General features: G+C 50.4%; 1 protein-coding gene and 1 pseudogene across 3 annotated transcripts in view; one reads left to right on the top strand and one right to left on the bottom strand.

The window, feature by feature from the left end:
• Positions 1 to 706: 706 nt before the first annotated feature.
• LOC136570668 (zinc finger protein 70-like) lies at positions 707 to 8473 on the top strand (annotated as a pseudogene).
• Positions 8474 to 16033: 7560 nt separating this feature from the next.
• LOC136570645 (zinc finger protein 135-like) overlaps positions 16034 to 21670 on the bottom strand; it is a 174440-nt gene continuing 168803 nt past the window's right edge. For 2 of the 3 annotated variants that reach the window (XM_066571092.1, XM_066571090.1), the window contains exon 2: positions 16034 to 17835. In XM_066571092.1, the coding sequence (XP_066427189.1) occupies positions 16664 to 17824 (1161 nt within the window). In that variant the 5' untranslated portion in view covers positions 17825 to 17835 and the 3' untranslated portion in view covers positions 16034 to 16663. Of the gene's footprint in view, positions 17852 to 21670 lie in introns of all 3 variants that reach the window. The other variant, XM_066571091.1, reaches the window with a different exon arrangement.

Genomic DNA, 21670 nt, shown 5'->3' on the forward strand with positions numbered 1-21670 from the left:
TGGCGTGAGGGCGCTGCGGGAGCGGCTGCCCGCGGTCTCCTTGCGGCCGCTGCCTCGGCAGGAGCCGCTGCCGGATCAGCGCTGGCTCGGCCCGGTTGCTGTGGCTGGGACAGAGGCGGCTGCCCCGTGCCCGGGGCTGTGCGGGGAAATTGACGTGGCCGGAGGTTTCTGTGCCCCGAGGAGACAGAGGAGTCCTGTACAAGTGACTTTATTGCTGAGCAGAGGGAGAGGCGCAATTTGCCTTGCGCTCTCTGCCATTGTTGTAGTTCGCAGCTTCCTTTTTATCCTCATTTTCCCGGCCTCATCTCCCTCTCCCTTTGCCCACTGGCTGAGGTACTTGGAAGGTTCAGACTTCCCGATCCGCCAACTGCATGTCCTCGTTACTGTCACCCCCACTTTTGTAGAACAGCCGATATTTTTGTATTTTTGGCTCTGTTAAGTCTTAACTCTTCTGGAAGTTCAGGAATTCAGCGGGACTTTGTCTGAGCAGCAGTCCATGTTAATTAGTAAAATTTTTTAATTTTTTGAAACTGATGGTTTCTCCCTTCCTTATCTACATGTCCCTGACCCAGTCTCCAGGCAGATTCACTCAGTGAATTTTTCTTTTTCTTTTTCTTTTTCTTTTTCTTTTTCTTTTTCTTTTTCTTTTCTTTTCCTTTTTTTTTTTTTTTTTTTTCCTTACTAGGTCTAGGTCTTCTTTGGTTTTGGGATTATTCTCAGTGCCCTCATTCCCTGCCCTTCTGTAGCTGTTTCTGGATCAGGAGGCCTGGCTGCCACCTGCATCCCCTCGCTCAGCTGCTGAATGAGCTGCACTCTCAAGGTGTGGAGCATGGTAAAAAGGTGAGAGTTGCTGTAGCACATCAGAGGAGAAACAGCATTAGTTTAACCCATGGTCTGCCAGGAAACCACAAAACCGTGTCCCATTCCCTCCTTTCCACATTTGGATCGGTGCATGAGCTGCTTTCTTTTTCCTTTGTTACCTGTTTCTCCACTTTTCCATTGTCATCTATTTGCCAACAGCAGTTTGAGTCATTTAATTTTCCAGAAACTCCTCCTTTGTCTGCTAACAGATAATCTGATCCCATCCCATGGTGAAATGTTGTGTTCCTCATTTCAGTGGATTGGTCAGCAGGAAGGTCAGGAGCTGGATCTGTCTGGTTGGTTATTATTTTGAGAACGTCTTCTAATCTAATGATGCCATTTGTAATATATGGTATGGAATAATTCATGCTTATAGAGAGAATGTATTTTATAATACTAATAATATTGTGAAATCCAAACGAGTCTCTGACCACTAGCAGCCCCAGCGACAGATGTCCGCTTCAGAATCCTAAAATTCCTGAAGGCATCAGGACAACAATACCCCCGTTTAATACAGTTTTTTATGCCCAAGGCAGAGGAGTCCCAATTTCTTTTGTAACCCAGCATAGTTTCTTTCACTGTGCAGACCTGGACAATTGCTGTTTCCTGAGTAGTGGCAGGTGCTGATTGGCTGATCATGTCAGGGGAAGTCACATATTCAGATGTATCTTTCTGGCAACATCTGTTATCTTAATAGATGGTGTCAACTGAGTGATGATCACCCTTGGGTGTTTCCTGATTATTTTGGAGGAAGATGGATCATACTAGCCTCATCGAATTATGGGTAAACAGGGGTATTGTTCTGCTGCCTTCAGGAATTTCAAGATTCCGAAGTAGACACCTGTCCCTGGGCTTCTTGTGGTCAGAGACTTGTTTGGATTTCACAATCTTATAAAATACATTCTCTCTTTAAGCACGAATTATTTCATAACATATATTACATTGCTGAACCAGTCAGATTTGCTTTTGCCCCCCTGTTAGGTGCCATGGTGTCAGCAGAAGATATTGAAGCCTTCCTGCTCAGGGCATTTCAGTGCCAGGCTCTTACAAGCACCCAGAGCTCGGCGGGTTGAGCTGAGCATGGGGCGGTGACCTGCGCATTGTCTGATTCCCCTTCCTTCCCTCCCCTGGAACAGGCTGTTGCTTTTAGACACCACTTGTCCTGGTTGCTTCAAAGTAATTTGGAGAGGCTCCATATTCTAATTTTCCATATTTCCCTGGGACTGCCCACACTTCTGGGTTCACTTCAGCACAGGCCTTGCCAGAGGTCTGACACAGTGGTACAACAGAACTAGCCTATGTATCACCTTTTATAAAATTAATTTCCATTCCAAATTTAGCAATGAAATCCCTTCCCTGTAAATTATAATCACAATTAGGAGTAAATCAAAATTCATGCATTTCAAACCCATCTTCCACATCTTCTAATAGTGATTGAATAAAACCACTCTTCTTGCTGACTTATCCCCTGAATAATTAGACAGTTTTGGCAATTTTCACTCTTATGTCTGAGATTCAGAGTGGATTGAGAGGCCCCTGTGTCCATCAGGAAAGGCCTCCTCTCAATGCAGACCCACCTGAATATTCTCAAGGGCTCCAGTGTGGAGGGTCCCTAGTGTGATGGGAGCTGTGACAGCCCTGCCAATCCATGTCCATCAAGGGGTGGACTTGCTGGTCCTGAGGGTGCTGCTGTCTGTGCTTGCAGTGTCCTTGTGCCCTGCAGCTGGAGCCCTGATTCCTTGCCAGGGGCTGTTTGGGTGGGCTGTCCCCTGCCGAGGAGGGCAATGCCTCTGCCGGGTGCTTGTGGCCGAGCCCGTGCCCTGGGTGCTGGGGCCCCCTTGGGCCCTGGGGTTGATCCCTCAGGGGCTGTAGGAGCTCTGCCCTGGCCTTTGCCTTCAGCTTGGCCTTTTGCTGCTCCCTTCTTGCATTCACCTGCTGGGCCTTTGTGCCCAGGTGCTGCAGGGCCTTCTTCTGTCCCTCCTGCAGCCCCCCTCAGTGTCTGTGGGTGCTCATCCTCTGAGAGCTGCTGAGCTTTCTGCAAAATCATTCGTTTCTCCAGTGATCCCAACAAAATCCTTAAAAGAAAATCTCGATCCTTCCATGTATAATGCACATTTCCCAGGTGTTCCTTGCTCCTCGTCCCTGTGCTCAGGGTGCCCTCCCCAGCCCGTATCCCAGAGCCGCTCCCTGTCCTGCCGCAGTGTCCAAAGGCGCCCCCCCGGCGGGCAGGGCCGGCAGCTCCACGGGGCCGGGCAGCGGCCGAGGCGTCCCGCAGCCTCCTGGGGGCCGGGGGCCACTGCCGGCCCTGCCCGGGGCTGGTGGGGTCAGGCAGCGCCCGGCGCTGAGCCCCGGCTGCCCCACAGCCCCGGCCCGGCCCCGCAGCTCCCCCCAGGCCCCCAGCCCGTGCTCCCGGTCCCGCACCTCTGCGCCCGGTGCTGCCGCTGCCCCCCACAGAGAAACCCCCTGAAACCCTGACCTCCTTGTTTTCCTCTCTGGGAAACCGGGGATACAAAAGATCTGAATCAGAAGTTTTGAGGCTAAGACCCCGCTGAAAAACATCCCAATCCTCAGTATTTTTCTCTTCCTCCCCTTTTCCATCATCTTTTTTCTTGCCACATAGATTCCTCCTGCTGCTTCTTGCCTTAACCATATTGCTGCACACTCCCCTTCACCCAATCCCTTCCCAGCACACCAACACCATCCATCCCCTGTTGTCCATATCACTTCTCGACTTTCCCTTATTGCCCCCCCTGGGTGTCCAAGTCCTTAATTGCCTCTGAGGGAGTGTGCAAACTACCTCAACCTTCTCCCAAGGGACCCTTCAGAGATATTTTGGGATCATCATCCCTTTGGCACAGGACCCCTTCTTGGCTTTCCCTTTTCTGTCTCCATGGGTGCCCTGCCGTGCTCACTCCCCAAAGATCCCAGTGCACTCACTGATGAGATTTTCAGTGCTCTCTCCCTGCTGACTCTTCACAGCCCCCCCGATGTGTCACTCGTCTGTCTCCTGTCACTCTCAGGTACCCAATCAGTCCCCGGTGCTGCCGCCCCCAAGGGGGCCGATCACCCAAACTGGGTGAGGCACCTTCAGCTGCACTCACTGCCCGCTGCCCCAGACGGTGGATAGAATTCCAGACGAGTCCCAAGGTGTGTGGAAAAATTGACATCACCAGAGGATTCTGTCCACAAAGCAGACAGAGGAGTCCTGTAAAAGTAATTTCATTCCTCAAAATAGGGAGAGCCATGGGACATTTCCCACAGGGTCTCTCCATTTGTTGGAGGATACAGCTTCCTTTTCATCCTTCTTTTCCTGACCACATCTCCCTCTCCCTTTCCCCACTGGCTGAAGTACTTAAGAGCTACAGTTTTCCCAATCCACCTACTATATACTCCTGCTTTATATGCTCCCCAGTTTTGTATAGCAAATGATATTCATGTCTCTGTGAAGTTGTCACGATCTGTCCTTACAAACGGGTTTCTTGATGGTTCTTAGGGTGATCTCAGGGTGCAAAATCCGACATGGCACAGGGGATTTGCAGTAATAATCAACAAGTGCAACTTTATTGAAATAACCACAGCAGAAATGCGTTGGGGAGGGAACCGGGGAAAAAAGGAGAAAAAGAGGGAGGAAGAAGAGGAGTGGGTTATAGCTACCAAATGTGGTACTGCGTTGTCCTTCGGGGTCCAGCCAATGGAGTCTGCCATGTCACGTCCAGGGAGATCTCGGAGGCACAGTTCATCTGGACCCCAATTATACTCTTTTTCATTGGGGGAAGGGGGAATAAATTCCGTAACCAAAACAAAGGTCTTCAGTGGGGAAGAATAGCACTTAAAAGGGGTGTACACAAAGTCCAAGCTAGGCAGCAGGGGAGAGCCATTGTTTTCGTGGTCCACTGCCTACACCTACAACATCCATCTTGCTTTGGGCAGCTTTCCTTCCCCCCCCACTGCACACCTCCCCCGAATTGGGGGTTTCAGTCCCAGTCTCTGGAAGAAGGTGAGAGGGGGCCTTCGCACATAAGGATTTCATGTCTCAGTCCCTTGATGAAGAGGCTTCTTACATCTCTACTTGTCTGTCAGGATGGTTAAGGATGGGCGAGAGGGGTCTTCTCTTGGAGGAGGGACAACCCTGAAGCTCAAACCAGCCAGGCCGAGAGGTGGGGAGGATTCCAGAGCTATTGTGCAAAAAGGGCAGGGTGCCCTGCGAGCTCAGTGTAGCATATAGCAAACAACACCTGTGGAAAAAAGTAAGCTAGCAATACTTTCAGGCCTCAGGCACATCACATTCCCCCCACACTGGCTCAGCAAAGAGGGGTTTTAATTTTGTGGTGTTCTCTCTCCATGGCAATCGTGAGGCAGATGAAGGATATTTCTGACAGACTCTCACAGAAGTCTTTGTTGTTCTTCTCGAAGTTCATGAATTTAGCAGGACCTTGGCTGAGCAGCAGTCTGTGTCATCAATTAATAGCATTTTCTGAAACTGATGGCTTCTCCTGTCACTTCCTTATCTACAAGTCGCTGGCTCTATCTCTGAGCAGATTCACAGCATCTGTTTGTAAATACACTTTCCTCTTCTTCCTTTCATGGGGTTTCCCCCGTTTGTGGGACATCCCCCCTGGAGCAGGGTGTCCCCCCTTGCTGCAGCCCCAGCCCTCAGGCAGCGCTCAGCCAATCAGAGCACGCGGCTCTGATGACTCAGCAGTTGCCAGGCAGACCCGCAGCTCTCAGCGTTCCCCACCTGCGCCCAGCGCCCCCCTCGGCCCCAGCGCCCCCCTCGAGGGGTATTTGGGGAGGTGGGAGTGGGGCAGCGCCAAGACCGGGCCCCCCCGCGCTGTCCTGGCGGGAGCGGCTGCAGTGGGGACCGAGTGCGGGCGGGAGCGGCCGAGAGCCCAGCGCTGCCCCAGCCCGACCTGCCCCAGCTCCATCCCTGCCCCTGCCGTGGGATGCTGTGGGTTTGGGGGCAAGAGGGAGCCGGCAGCGGGTGCTGGGCCTGGGGCAGGAGGAGAAGGGAAGGAGAAGCAGGGTTGAGGAACAAAATGTTGAAACCCTGCACGTGGGAGGAAAAGGTGGGATTGTGCAGGAGAGGGAGGAATAGCAGAAGGAAGAGGAGTGTGAGGAAGAGCAGGGACACAGAAGGAGGAGGAGCAGGAACAGGAGGCATCACAGGGTTCCACCTCTCCCTGTATCTGCAGCCTCCTCCCCAGCCCCAGGAGCATTGCGCCCCCACGTGCAGCTCCCTGGGGAAGGGGGATCTACGATTTTCATGGTGGTGAATCTTGGTGTTTCTGAGATTTATTGGGCTAAATATTGGTACTTTGATGTTTTGCAGAGGCTGAATCTTTATATTTTGGAGGGGCTTCTGGCTGAACCTTGATGTTTGGCAGCTATTGATCTGTGCCGTGGTGCTTGCAGGATTTTTGTGCTGAATCATGGTGTTTTGGCAGTTCTTAAAGATGCAATATCCCCAATGACTTCCTGAGATGAACTCAGGCAAGGAGCAACCCCCAGCCCAAGGTGCTCTCATTTTTGTTTTTTTTTTTCCCAAACCAGGATTTTTCATTCCGAGGCTGTGGCCAGATGGAGGAGGAGGAAAATCCCTGGAGACGCCGCACAAGGAGGGGCTGCAAGGAGGAAAGAGCCCCCCTGAGCCAGGAAGGCAGCCAGAGATCCAGCCGGAGCTCAGAGCTGGTGGAGCAGCCTCTTGGCAGGGAGAAGCCACAAAAGTGCTTGGAATGGGGGAAGGGCTTCAGCCATAGCTCCAACCTGAGGAAACACGAAAGGATCCACACTGGGGAAAAGCCCTATGAGTGTGTGGAATGTGGGAAGAGCTTCAGCTAGAGCTTCCACCTGAGGGAACACCAGAGAATCCACACTGGGGAAAAGCCCTTTGAGTGTGGGGAATGTGGGAAGACCTCCAGGAAGATCTCTGGTCTGATCCAGCACCAGGTGATCCACACTGGCAAACAGCCTTATGAATGCTTGGAGTGTGGGAAGAGCTTTGGGTGGAGCTATGCCCTGAGAAACCACCACTGGCACATCCACACTGGGGAGAGGCCCTACGAGTGTCCTGAGTGTGGGAAAAGGTTTCAGTCCAGCTCCAATCTCCTCGTACATCAGCAGATTCACACAGATGAGAGGCCCTTCCGCTGCCCCGAGTGCGGGAAGGGCTTCAAGTGCAACTCATACCTCATCCTGCACCAGCGCATCCACACTGGGGAGAGACCTACGAGTGTCCTGAGTGTGGGAAGAGGTTTCAAAGGAGCTCCAATCTCCTCGTACATGAGCGGATTCACACAGAGGAGAGGCCCTTCCACTGCCCTGACTGCAGGAAAGGCTTCAAGCACAACTCTACCCTCATCAAGCACCGGCGCATCCACACTGGGGAGAGGCCCTACGAGTGTGAGGAGTGTGGGAAGAGTTTCTCCAGCAGTTCTAACTTGACCCAACACCAATGGAGGTGCCACTAAGGGAAGCCCTGTGAGTGCCCCAAGTGCCGGAAGAGCTTCGTGCACAGCTCCAGCTCCATTCCTCATGGGAGGATCCACACTGGATGATCCTCAGTGACCCTCGTTGGGGAGAGCCGTGGTGATCCATGGTCCTGGTGATCTGTGTTTGGAAGACACCTGGCTTGGAGGCTCCACATCTTCCTGGCTCCCATGGGCACCTGGATGAATGCAGGGGCAGGAACATCCATTGGGACACAGACCAACAATGTAAATTCCTTGGGGACAGTGGATTTGTCGACTTTCAATCCCAGAAAATCTTTTGCGTTCAGTCATATTTTCTGGTGGCATCAAGGAATACTGAATGGTCTTGGAGGTTTTTAGGTAATATGGAGGGGGAGAAGCACTGGAGACAAAAGCCACTCACTCTGATGTTCATGTTGCAACGGGACTCATTTTTTCCCAAGTCCTCTCTTATAAAGGGCATTGAAAGATCCTGTCTGGATGCCCTCATTGGTTTGAACTCCACACCCCTATGGGTCCTGGCCAGTGAGATGCCTGCAGCCTTGGGAGATATGTGATTGGGCGAGGCCCTTGTCAATCATGGTAACATCTCACCCTTCTTGTCTTTATAAATTTTTGTGAAGTGCTCTCTGTCATCCATCTGCAAGCGCCCTTTGCAAACAGGGCAACAGAAAACAGCATGGATCTAATTTACACTGGAGCTGCAGCATTCACTTCCAGAACCTGTTGGGGGAACTCAGGCCACAGGCATAATGCTTATTGGTTACAAATTACAACTTATCTCTACAAGCAGAAAGCTTAACACATTTAACCCTTAGAGAAAAACCCAACTATTAAAAAACAAGCTGTAACCCTGTTATCCCTTGGAGAAAAAAACAATTCCCAGAAAACAGAAAACAGTTTTTTAAACAGGAAAACAGTTTATAAACATGAGAAAAAATTTGTAAACAAATCAAGTCCTTATATGAACTGTGCATGAGGTAGGTGATCATTTGTGATCTACTATTTTGTTGAGGCGACATACGGATGCCATCTGTGATTTTCAGTGTCCATTGAAATGTAATTTAGGCAGCTGAATATCATAGGGTTATTGTACTGTTGTATTATTTATTGTAAAACATGAGAGAACATGATACTACTTAAAATTCATTGTGGGTGTGTACTTTCCCCCCAACTTTTTTCCCCTTTTTTCTTTGTATAATAAATAAAAATAGGAACACAACATGAAATTTGAATACTATTACTTAGGGAGTTACTGAGGGGGGTCTCTTTTTCACTATCAGGGCTTGAAAAAACCTCTTCCAGATGAGGCTTTCTCATTTATCTCAATGGAAGAAGCGTTTAACTTCTGCAAAGTTTCATCTAGGTTTAATAATATATTTTTCTTTACCAGCCAGGTACATGGCTTGATCAGCACAATAACCTTGGTTGGGAGATGTTTTCTGTATATATGTATTTAAAAACAAGCTTTTATTAATATCTAGTGCAAGAAGAATTTTTAGCATGAATAACAGCGCAAGCAATATACTTTTCCCCCTTTGTTAGAAGTTAGAAATTTTTTAATTGACTTTAATAGATTACTTTTAACGTTTAAAATGATGACAAGTGTCAGAATTTCAGTTCAAAAACTTTGCAAATGAAATTTGCTTATGATAAATTGATGTTCTATTCTTTGAATCTTACCCATTCATCTTGAAGCAATGCAAGGATAGTTACTAGGAGTACTAAGAAAAGACATGTTAACACACATACTCGAGTTTCTTTAGGACACAGTAGTACCTGCCTAAGACAGAACTGTAATATTTTCCAAATAACTTTAGCAGAACTAGCCATCACAGGTTAATCCATTTTGGTTTTAGCAGATGCAAACAATAATTATAAGTATTGTACTATGAACTCTAAGGCAGATTTTACAAACAGTTGTACATTTTTGTAACTCTTGTGTGATAACCCTTCAAGATTTTTACTCTTGGCATATGTTATTAGTTTATTAGGGTCCTTAGAATATGAAAACCTTGATATATATCAGGAGGTAAGGTGGTTGTGAGGCTCTTGAGAGGTGGAAACTTGGTGTTTGTTTGCCTTCTCATCATCCATTTGCAGGGAAAAGCTGGCTTCTCACTGGACTGGGTGAGAGGGCGTGTTGATTTCAGCTGCTGTGAAACAGTTATCTCATGCATCCAGCCCCATCTCTTCGGGCAGATTTGAATGTTTCTGCTTTCACAGCACCAAACCCCCACACATTTCTTCCCATCTTTTTTAGCTGGGCCGGATCCTCTCAGGGGCTTTTCCCATGCTCTCCTTCTGGGAGTGAGGTTTGCAGGAGCTCCTGGTGGTGCCATTCCCAGCCCTGCCCTGGAGGCAGGGTTGGAGGCAGGGCCATTCCCACTGGAGGCACGTCTGCGTTCCACGGAGGCTGCCTTGGGTGCAGGGCCCTACCCCTGTTGCAGGCGGGATTGGGGGTGTAGGCTCATCCTCTGATGCAGGCACAGCCAGGCTCTGCAGAGGCGCAGCTCTGGAGCCCACTCGGTTTCCATGGCCGTGGGAAGTGCGGGTAGCCCCGTCTCAGCGGCATGGCATGGTGTCCTGCCCACCCCATGCTCCGTTCCCCCGATTAGGGCGGCGTGCTGTGCCCACCCGGGTCGGCGATACAGCAGCCCGGGGTGGCTGCTTGGTGATTGCAGCAGTCCTGAGGGGACACGGGGCATCTTGGAGCTGCCAGGTCTGTGGTGGCCGCCATCTCTCCACATGGCTGAATTGAGCAACTGGGTCTGCCGGCTCCCTGGGGAATGTCGGCATCCCCATGTAATATATGTTAGGAATAAATCATGCTATTAAAGAACGTGTTTTATAAAGATTGTGAAATCTGAACGTGTCTCTGACCACACACGGTCTGAGAGCAGACGTCTATTCAGATTCTAAAGATTCCTGTTGACACTTTAGCGTAAGAATGGAGGCTCCCAGCACGATGATCACCAGTATCTCGAGTCTTCGGAAAGCGCCTAAGAGCGATCATTGTCCAGCAGATAACATCAATCAAGATAGCCAGGGACACCAGAGTTATACATGTGAATACATGGCTTCCCCAAAGTCTATCAACACTGACTGTCCATCTGGAGACGATCTTTGTCCAGCTCTGCATGCTGAAAGAAACAGCTATGAATGTGAAGAGTTACAAAAGAAATTTGGACTCCTTCGCCTCGGGCACAATAAACTGTATAAAACCTTGGTGCTAGAAGTGGCTCTCGTGAATAGGGTGGGGGGATTCAATGCAATAGAGGTCAGATCCAGGTTCACCCAGCGCCCACCCCGGGTTCAACGCTGTCTCTTTGGCTGCGGTGGTTTTGAGGACCGTATTTCGGTTGCACAAAAAGAGAAATCTTTTTGCATTTTTGATAATTTGGCTCACAATTGATCATTTATAACATCCGGCTCGGGCAGCCTGTGGATCTCCGTTTGCCAGGATTCCCGCACTCCCCGGGGCTGTGACGCTCCCCACGGTCGCTCCACAGTTCAGCCGCAGTCCCAATGTAGCAGGACACATTTTCACAGTGGCTGGGGCCCGCCGGCTCCTGCACGGCGTTACACAAAGGAGCGGCTGTGCTGCTGCTCTTCCCCCTTTGCCTCTCATATTCCAATTGTTTTAGCAAGTCCATAATTGCTGACCAAGGCTTTATAACACTGATGGCTGTGTCCTCACCATTAGAGGTTGCTGCAAATATATATTGTCCAGCTCCCTCCCAAAAGTGCAAATCTAAAATGGTCCCTTCTGATACATCCAGCTGATGGCTTTCACACCATGTGAACCAAGCTTGTAGGGCTCATTCATTGTAATCAATCCCTCTCCTTTTGAAGAAGAAAATCTACAGAGTTTTCTGGTGCTGACATCCAAGCTCCCATGGTCTCGTAGGTGATTCCACTCCACAAAAACAGGACTCGAAACCTCACAGCACTTTCCAATGTCTACTTAGCAAAGTCCCGGTTTTTCACTGTGCCGGCTTGCCCGCCCGATTCCCAGGTTTACGCTGTATTTATTCTGGTTCTAGCACTGATTCCAGCTCTAGGCCACTCGTAACCCGGTTCTACACTGATTCCCAGCTTTTACACTGCTTGTAACCCAGTTCTACACCAATTCCCAGCTTTACACTGTAATATTCCCAGTTCTAAACACTGTACTGAGTTTTGGCCGTCTGTCTCCTTTGCTCTGTGCCAGGTTATGGCTGAGTCCCGATCACTTGGAGGTCACCAAGTGTTAGGTCATGTGCAATGGGAGAGGGCACAGGAGACAGAGACCACTCACCCCCAATTTCATGTGGCAACAGAAGCGGTTTATTTCCCAAGCCCCCCTTATACAGTGCATTTGAAAGACCCAGTCTGGATGCTCTCATTTGTTTGAACTCCATGCCCCTTCAGGTCCTGGCCACTGAGATGGCTGCAGCCTTGGGAGATATTTTATTGGACAAGACCCTTTTCAATCACAGTCACAAGTGCAGGGGCATGCATACAGACAGAAACAGTCAGTGCAAGCAAGGTATCTGTGAAAAATTCCCCTCGGAGGTCACGGAAATCCTCCCTTCAGACGCTTTTGCATCTCCCGCTGTGTGAAGGTTGGGGCCTTGAGGAGTGAGGGTGTCAGCCCAGGACACGTTTCAGTGATCCTGCAGGCAGAGCAAACCCAAGGGTTTGCTGGCTCTGAGAGGCCCCCTCAGAGGGAGACTGAGGGTCACAGCCCACAGTGGCCCAGGAGAGCTCAAAGGGTCTCCTTTTGGACCTCTATTGATAGGGCCACAAGAGAGTGGGCTTCAGTCACAAGGATGTTTCATCCCAGCCACAGTTTGGCTTGGCACTTCCTCTAAAAGTGTGAGAAAGGAATGTTGTACCATTCAGGCAAGAGGAATATTTTCCAAGGCTGGCCATAAGGAAAACAGGAGCCTTTTAGCAGTTCCTGGGAGCGGACAATATTTCTGATAAGCTTGGAAAGAGCAAAACCCAGGTGCTGTTTCCAAGGACAAGACCTAACAAGCATTTCTCAGATCACACTGCAGCCTGGAAAGGAGGAGGGGGCAATGCACCACCACACTGGGATCTCAGGGGTGCCCATGGCCTGGGTGATGCTGCCTGATGTCAGCCACCCACCAAAGCCACTCTGTCCCTGCCTCCCACAGCTGCACAGGGCAGAGAAAATTTAACCAAGAGTTCCTGGGTTGGGATAAGATGGGGAGAGATCCCTTACTAAATACCAAAATGGGCATCAGAGACCCAGCCTGGGCACAGGGAGGGAATTTATTACCAACCAAATCACACCAGGACAAGGAGAGGGGAAAGAAATTTCTCCAACACCTTCCCTCCACACAACAGGATCTTGAGGACCATGAATAACCAGAGCTCTGCCCAGCAGGGGTCACTGGGGATCATCCAATGCGGATCCTCCCATGGGGGATGGAGTTGGAGCAACTCCAAAGCTCTTTCTGCACTTGGGGCACTCAGAGGACTTCCCTTACCAGTGCCTCCATTGGTGTTGGGTCAAGTGAGAGCTCCTGGAGTAGCTCTTCCCACACTCAGGACACTCGTAGGGCCTCTCCCAGGTGTGGATGCACGGGTGGAGTTGCAGTTAACGCCCTTCCTGCAGGTGGGGCAGAGGAAGGGCCTCTCCTCCTTGTGAATCTGCTCATGTAGGAGGAGATGGGAGCTGGTCCAAATTCTCTTCCCACACTCAGAACACTCGTATGGCACCTCCCCGCTGTGGATCTTGCAGTGATTGATGAGGCTGGAGCTCTGCCCAAAGCCCTTCCCACAGTCCCCACACTCTTAGGGCCACTCCTTCTGTGTGGATCACCTGGTGGTGGATCAGGTTGCAGCTCTGAAGCTCCCTCTGAAGTCCTTCCCACATTCCAAGCACTTTTTGAGGTTCTCCCCACCCTGAGGCTTCTCCACCAGCTCTGAGCTCTGGCTGGATCTCCCTCTGGCCACCTTCCCAGAACAGGAAGAGTCTTTCCTCCTCACAGCTCCTGGGGCCAGGTTTGCAGCCCCTCCTTGTGTGGGATCTCCAGGGCTTTTCCTCCCTGTTGGATTCCTGTGATGTGGAGCCACTCAAAACGGCCTCTTCCATGAGGTTTTGCCATGGGGATTTGTCCTCCCTGGTCTCCCTCTGCAGTTCAGTGCCTGGGGTAAGGAAAGAAAAGGAGAGGAAGGAATGAAGAAGGAAAAAGGACAGAATGAGGAGAGGAAGGAGGGTGGACAAGGAGAGGATGGGATTTACCACTGTACCAGAAGGAAGGGGAAGGAGATCCACCCAGTATATTGTTGTGGTTCGTTTTGCGTTTGTTCTGTTCACCCCCATTGTTCATGTTAAAAGGTCCTGCCCCAATCCCAGTTAACTGTCAATCCCCAGACCCCTCCCCAGTTTCTATGGTTATCATATGTATCCTTTTGTTCTCCACCCCCGGTTGCCTGCCTGTCACTCGGCACCCCTGCCTCCTTTTCCAGAAGCTTCTGGCCAGGGTGTCGGGTGATTGGCTCAGGGGCCGGGGCCCCTCCCTTAGTTGTACATGATTGGTTTTATCATTCTGTCAATCCCCAATGTATCTTTCCCTTCCCTCTCCTGATTTGTTACCCTTCACCCCTCCCACCTTCTTTAAAACCCGAGGTTTTGCTCGCCTGGGGGCTCTTAGCTCTCTGCTCTCATCCCCTGGACCCATTGGGAGTGTTTGGTCCCTTGGGACCTAATAAACCCGATCATACTAAAAGACTGAGAGACGCCTCTTCTTCCTGCAGCTCGGAGTCTTCAGCGGCCAACGTCCGGAAGGCAGTTTAGTGCCTTAGGCGCGGTACCTAGCTTCGTGTTGGGGAAGTGCCCCTTTGGCTGGAGGCGGGCTGGTCATCCTAGCCTGGGCGTGTTTCTACCGGCCACACCGCTCCTGTATATCCCGATCAGGATAGAAGGGGGGATTGTCCTGCAGCTGAGGGCGATCCTGGGCTGGGACATAAAGCAGAGGAGTGGGGGGAAAGTGGCAGTGACTTCCTCCTCACCTGCCTCAGTGTCCCATGCCATCCTCCTTTTTCTCGCAGCCTCCTCCTCCTTCTCCATCTGGACAAAGTTTGGGATTGACAAATCTTGACTTGGGGGAAAAACAATGTGTTAGCACCTTGTTCATCAAGTCCAGCTCCAGAAGTCACTGCCCCATTCACTGTCGGCAGGCCCAGACCCTGCTCATCTCCAGCCTCCCCCACCCCTCCAGGCTGCTGGGATCCCCCAGCTCCAGGATTGTTCCTCCTTGCTCTCCTTACTCCCAGTGAGCCCCAAAACCGACGTCACACCCCTAGCCCTGCTGGTACCAGGCAATCACCACGTGGGTCCTCCAAGACCCCTCCAAGGTGCATTTGTGTCTCAGCTGATGGGTTCTGTGAGATCCAAACATCCCCTCCCTTGCAAAAAGCCCTCCTGGACACTCCCTGAGAGATGTGGGACGAGCTCCCCCTCCCTGCTCACCTGGAGGACGTGGAGGGGGGATCGATGCTGCCAGGACCAGGGGGAGCTGCAGACTCAGTGGGTGGGGAACTGTGTGGTTCTCCTGCTGCTCCTCCTCTTCCTGGTCCTTTTCCTGCTCCTCCTTTTCCTCCTCCTCATCATCTCTCCCTCCTCTTCCTCTTGCTCCTCCTCCCTGCCCACCCCAGACCCTTTCTCCCCACCACCCCTCCCCCACAGTCACAGCACCACCAGCTTTTAGGTGGAGGGAACCCCCCATGAGCCCCCCAGGGATGGGCAGGAAGCTTGGGGACCTGCCCAGTGCAGATCCATTCCCCCCCAGAGCCTCAGGGAATTACTCCAGGGATTGAGTGATGGAGACACAAAGGGATCCCCATGGAACTGCCCTTTTTCTCTGCCATCCCCAACTTTCCCTCCCATCTCAAATCATTCCCCCAACCCAGAGACCCCTCCAAACTCAATCTGGGGGTCCCATCCCTCTCCCGCTCTCTCAGAATCTTCTTTTCCAGGCTTTTCTACCTTTCCCCCAACATCTCGTCAGCCCCAACCCTTGCCTCTGTGCTTGGTTTTGGGGGTTGCAGGCCCCTCCTACTCAGTCTGGGGGGCCCATCTCCCCTTTCCCTCAATTATGGCAGCTCCTAGCTGCTTTTTCCTGGGAGGAATCCCTCAGTTTTGGGACTTTTGGGGTGTAGCTTAGAAGTGTGACAGCTCTGTCTGGCTTTCCCCTCCCTGTTGTTGCCTCTCAGCTGCCCCTGACACCCTGGGGGTGCTGGGATTTCCCTCCTGGGGACAAGGATGTTCATCCCCTTCCAGGAGCCCAATGCCCGGCTGGGGCTCCAGTTCAGGGGGTCCTTGAGCAGTTGCCCCAGAACCTCCCCCAAGGTCTCCCAGCACAGCCAGAGCCACTTGGCCTGGGGTCCCCAAAGGCCTCAGCAAGCCCCAAATCCCTCCCAGGAACCCTCAACTCCCTCAAACCCAGCATCCCCCACATCCCCTGCAAGTTCCCCCCATGGCACCAGCCATGGCCATGTCCCCACGTCACTGCCCATGTCCCACCATGTCCTCACCCATGGCTGTCTCCCCACAATGTTTCCATCCTTATCATTGGCCCCACATCTCCATCCATGCCCATGTCGCCCCATGTCCCCATTCCCATCCATGACCATATGTCCCCATGTTGCTCTCCATGTCTGTATCCTACCATGACCACATGCATATCTTAATTCAATGTCTTTATTTTTACCCCAATATCAGATATTTTAAAGGGATGAAGATAAATGAAAAGAAAATCAAGGCCAAAAGAAAAGGATTTCTGTGTCCATGCTGGCAGAGGACCTATGTGCTTGGTGTGAGGGAAGAACCTTTTTTTGGTGGAGTTTCCACCCCACTGTCTCAAAAGTCTTGGTCTTTTCCCCACTTTTTCACCATTTGGCTGCCAAAGACACCTTTGGGCAATAGGAAATCAAAATCATGGAATCCCTGAAATTGGAAAAGACCTCCAAGACCATTCAGTATTCCTTGATGCCACCAGAAGATAGGATTGAATGCAAAAGATTTTGTGGGGGTGGAAGTCAACAAATCCGCTCTCCCCAAGGAATTCCCATTGTTGGTCTGTGTCCCAATGGATGTTCCTGCCCCTGTATACATCCATGTGCCCACGGGAAGCCAGGAAGATGTGGAGCCACCCAGCCTGGTGTCTTCCCAACACAGAACACCAGGACCATGGATCATCATGGCTCTGCCCAACGAGGGTCACTGGGGACCATCCAATGTGGATTCTCCCATGGGGGATAGAGTTGGAGGAGTGCACGAAGCTCTTCCTGAACTCGGGGTATTCACAGGGCTTCCCTTAGTGGCGCCTCCGTTGGTGTTTGGTCAAGACTGAGCTCGTGGAGAATCTCATCCCACACTCAGGACACTTGTACGGCCTCTCCCCAGTGTGGATGCGCCGGTGGATGGTGAGTTTGGTGTTTTGCTTGAAGCCCTTCCCGCAGTCGGAGCAGCGGAAGGGCCTCTCCTCTGTGTGACTCCGCTGATGTACGAGGAGACTGGAGCTGATCTGAAACCTCTTCCCACACTCAGGACACTTGTAGGGCTTCTCCCCAGAGTGGGTGCGCTGGTGTTTTCTCAGGTCAGAGTGCCACCCATAGCTCTTCCCACATTCCAAGCAGGTGTAGGGCCGTTCCCCCGTGTGGATCACCTGGTGCCGTATCAGGGCCGAGCTTCCTCTGAAGCTCTTCGGACATTCCCCACACTTGTAGGGCTTTTCCCCAGTGTGGATCTTCTGGTGTTCTGTCAGCTGGCACTTGATGCTGAAGCTCTTCTCACACTCCCCACACTCATAGGGTTTTTCCCCAGTGTGGATCCTCTCATGTTTCCTCAGGCCAGAGCTCTGGCTGAAGCTCTTCCCACATTCCCCACACTCAAAGGGCTTCCCTCCAGTGTGGATCCTCTGGTGTTGCATCAGGTGGCCCTTCTGGCTGAAGCTCATCCCACATTCTCCACACTCATAAGGCCGGTCTCCAGTGTGGATCATCTGGTGTTGCTTAAGTTGGCCCCTCTGCCTGAAGCTCTTCCCACATTCCCCACACTCAAAGGGCTTTTCCCCAGTGTGGATCCTCTGGTGTTGCATCAGAACGGAGCTCTGGCTGAAGCTCTTCCCACACTCCTCACACTCAAAGGGCCTCTCCCCAGTGTGGATCACCTGGTGCCGCCTCAGGCTGGAGCTCCAGCTAAAACGCTTCCCACATTCCTCACACTCATAGGGCTGTTCCCCAGTGTGGATCACCTGGTGCTCGGTCAGGTCTAAGCTCCGACTAAAACCCTTCCCACATTCCAAGCACTTGTGTGGCTTCTCCCTGCCATGAGGCTTCTCCACCAGCTCTGAGCTCTGGCTGGATCTCCGGCCGCCTTCCTGGCTCAGGGGGGCTCTTTCCTCCCCGCAGCTCCCTGGGCTGGGTTTGCAGCCCCTCCTTGTGCAGTATTTCCAGGGCTTTTCCTCGTCCTCCATCCAGACACGCCCTGGGAATGAAAAATCCTGGTATGGGTAAAAACAAAATGAGAGCATCTTGGACTGGGAGGTCTTCCTTGCCCAAGTTTATTTCAGAAAGTCATTGGGCATATTGTGTATCTAAGAACCTCCAAAACACCACGATACAGCACAAAAATCCTGCAAACTTCAAGACACAGATTAAAAACTCCAAAAACAGCACGATTCAGCAAAACCCCCCTCCAAAATATAAAGATTCACACTCCAAAATACCCAAAGCAACAACAATTAGCCCAATGAAGCTCGGAAACACCAAGATACAGCACCGTGAAAATTGTGGATTCCCCTTCCCTGGTAACCTGCTGCAAGGTGGGGGAGAATGCTACTGGGGCTGCAGGGAAACTTCATATACAGGGAGAAGTGGAACCTTGTGGTGCCTCCTGTTTCTGCTCCTCCTACGCTTGACACTGACCAGACAGAATCCTTTGTTTGGATGGAATTTATGTATCATGTATGAGATGTATGAATATGCAACGGGCTATGGTTTTTCAGGGTTAATCTTCTGTGTAACGAGCGTCCTTTTTTGGGCTTATTTTGTCCAGAAAAAGGTACCTGGACCGTCCGTAACTCTTTGTTTTCATTGTCTTGTATTGTCCTAAATCCTAATTGTCCAAATTTTTATTACTCTAATTGTATTACTATTTTTATAACCATTTTATTACTATTAAAATTCTAAAAAATTAAAAACAAGTGATTGGCATTTTTCACAATTATGGTAGCAGAGGATGGTTACTAACACCTCACTGCCGGTGCTTTAGGAGAGTCAGAGTGGGGAAGGCGCACCCTGCCCTCTTCGGCAGCCTCACTCTGTTTGCCCTGGGGTGACCGACAGACGCAGGTTACGATCGGTGGACAAAAAGAGACAAAAAACAGAGAGAAGGGAAAAAGGCTCCCTACAACAGTGGTAACTGGCCCCCTAAGACTAGTAGTGCGCAAGAAGAACCCGGGAAGGAAAAGGGATTGGTAAGTACTTTTCAGGGGGGCAGGTATGGGGGGATGAATGTTTGTGAATGAGAGGCGGGCTGGTTGTCCCAGACCTGCCAAGTGAGTGCTGGAGTCTCCCGTGCTTTGTTTCTGACTTTCTGTGCAGAAAGCAGCCAGTAAAGAGACGAAGCGAGTGATAAGAGGAGTGAAAGAACCCCCTGGGGTAACTGGGACTGGGTCTCAGAGAGGGGTTGGACCTCTCAGAGGAAGGGAGCAGAGGAGTTTCCTAGCCCAATCCACTAGGACATGGGACAAAATGGGCCCATAAAAACCTGCTGGATTGAGGGATAAGAGTGCCCAAGACCATCCATAATTAATACCTGCTGGCTTAAGGGATTAACATTCCAAGAGCACCCAGTGTTGAGCAAAATTCTGCTGGATTGAGGATATGCTCAAGAGCATCTGGGATTGGACAACACAGCTGGATTGAGGGATAAAAAAATGCCCAAGTATTGGGGAAGATGAAACAGGAAAGCCTTATAAATATGATTGTCTGGCAAAAGATTTTGAGAATATAGAAACTATAAGCGAGATTGAAATGAAAGCAAGCTTTGAGATCCCTTAGTTACTGAACAACTCGAAAACAATGGTATGGCTGGCTGAAGGTAATCCCCTTTTGATAAAACAATACCCTCTGCTTGCAGACAGGTCCAAGGGTCAGAGCAGACCCTACCAGCTTGGCAGAAGGGGCCCAAAGAGGAGTTTTTAGGGTTTAAAAGGAAACACATTATGGTAATGTAATGATTCTTATAGGCTGTATGTAAATGCTCTAGGTTTTGTATATTGTACTAGATTGGTTAGTGAGAATTAGAATTTTCAACACAGAAGATTTATTGCATTGTAATGGGAACCTCGCTCTCTTACGCTTTTGCTCTCTTACGCTTTTACTCTCTTACCCTCTCATCCTCTCTACCCCTCTCTTCTCTCGGGCCTGCTCCAAGCTGTGGCTGGTAGCTCCAAGCAGGGCCCTGCACCCGGGCCCTTTGCAATAAACCACAAGTTCCACGGCCTGGCTGCAGAGATCTCTCGTCTCCGTCCGTCCCGACCGTCCTACCCCCTGACGCTCCTACACCCAAGACCATCTGGGGTTGGCCAACACAGCTGGGTTGAGGGATATCCAAGAGCACCAGGACTAGCCAGAAACATCTAAAATTGTAATAGGTGATTTGAAAGTAAAAGGTACCTTATTGTTGTCTTTTTTGTGTGTGAGAGTGAGTCACACACAAAATCAGCCTCAGCTTCCCTGGCAGGTGGGAAGGAGGGGCTGTGGAAAGAGGCGTGTGTGACCCACAAATAAGCCATTGTCCCTTTGGGTGGGTGGGGGCTGTGGCTTAAGGTATAGGTGACCTGCAAATGGGCTACTGTCCCCCCGGGCGGGTGGGGGCTGTGGCAGAACATGTGTGTGACCTGCAAACAGGCCATTGTCACCCTGGGTGTGTGAGGGTGCTGTGGCTAAAGAGTGTGAGTGACACACAAATCAGCCTCACAGGTGAACGGACACCTCCCAGGAGACCCAGAGATACTGAGACCCAGAGGCCAACGCCAAGGGGAGGGGGCCACAGGGACCCGCGATTCTCTGTTGACAGGAATCCACTTTCTGTCCTGAGGGTGTGAAAGAATGTGTGGAAGTGAATGAGAAATAGAAGTGAGTGAATGTAGACAAATGAAAGTTTATGTAATGTAGATTGTGTATTTTAAGCTTCACTCTATCTCCTTGGAGGGAGGTGTATTGTATGGAACGTAGTGTGAGAAAAAGGTTTTTTATTTTTGTGTGTTTAGTTGAAAGAAAAGTGGTATTTAGGTTGTTGGTGAAAGTGAAAAACAGAGGCAAAAGATGAATAGATAAGATCTTGAAAAATGAGACAGAAAACCAGTAAGTTGGATACAGGAAAAAAAAAAGAAAAAAAAAAAAGAGGGAATACAAGCATACTAGCAGAGATACCCCAAAATAGTCCTTTGGCAGTTATGTTAGCTAACAGAGATACAACTCCTTGCAAAAGGAGAAAATAGAGTGTAGAGAGCTTTTTGGATAATTAGTTAGCTGAGAAAGGACATTTCAATGTGATACCGATGGATAAGGATAGGGGAAACAAGCTGGGGATTATGTAACCAGTGTCCAATCACTGACAAAGGTCATAGTGACCTTCGCTGAAACGGGAAGACGGGGGAGAAAATTGCTTGCCAGAAAATGTAGATATCCTAGGTAGAGAAGCTAGAAGAATGCAAACATAGAAACAAAATAATCATTAGAGCGTAGAAGTAGGTGTGGTTGATCTAAGTGTGCTTTAACCAATAATGAGCTCAGCTTTTGCAATATGTATAAGCTTCATTAACACCAATATAAATATGTGTGAGCTTTCAATAAACTTTGGGATTTGCCATTCACACATATTGTGTGAGGCATTTCTTCCGCCGTTCGCGACAAATGGTGAACCCCGGACGTTCTTCTTCAACGGTAGCCACGGTCGAGCGGCGTAAGAAGTTCGGGTCCTATCGCAGCTGAGGACGGCAAAAGCACCGCTGAAAAAGGGAAAGTGCAGTGCCCCGGGTGACCTCACAGGAGAGCCCGGCCGAGACGTGCTGCCGGAGTCTGAAAGGGCTGCAAGAAGCGCACTGTTATCTTTAACACGGATAAAGAAAGGCAAGCAGCATATGATTTATTTCCTAGCTTTTTATAAAAGCGTAAGGTTAAGGGTATAGATTTGCAGAAAGAGCTTCATGGGTTGTTAGCTCATGAGTATGCACAAAGACTGTTTTAAAATCCTCACGCAGTGCATAGGTTATCAGACTGCCATATATTTAGGAATAAGTTGTGGCAGGCAG

Source organism: Molothrus aeneus, unplaced genomic scaffold, assembly GCF_037042795.1.
Source record: "Molothrus aeneus isolate 106 unplaced genomic scaffold, BPBGC_Maene_1.0 scaffold_35, whole genome shotgun sequence".
Classification (NCBI taxonomy): domain Eukaryota; kingdom Metazoa; phylum Chordata; class Aves; order Passeriformes; family Icteridae; genus Molothrus; species Molothrus aeneus.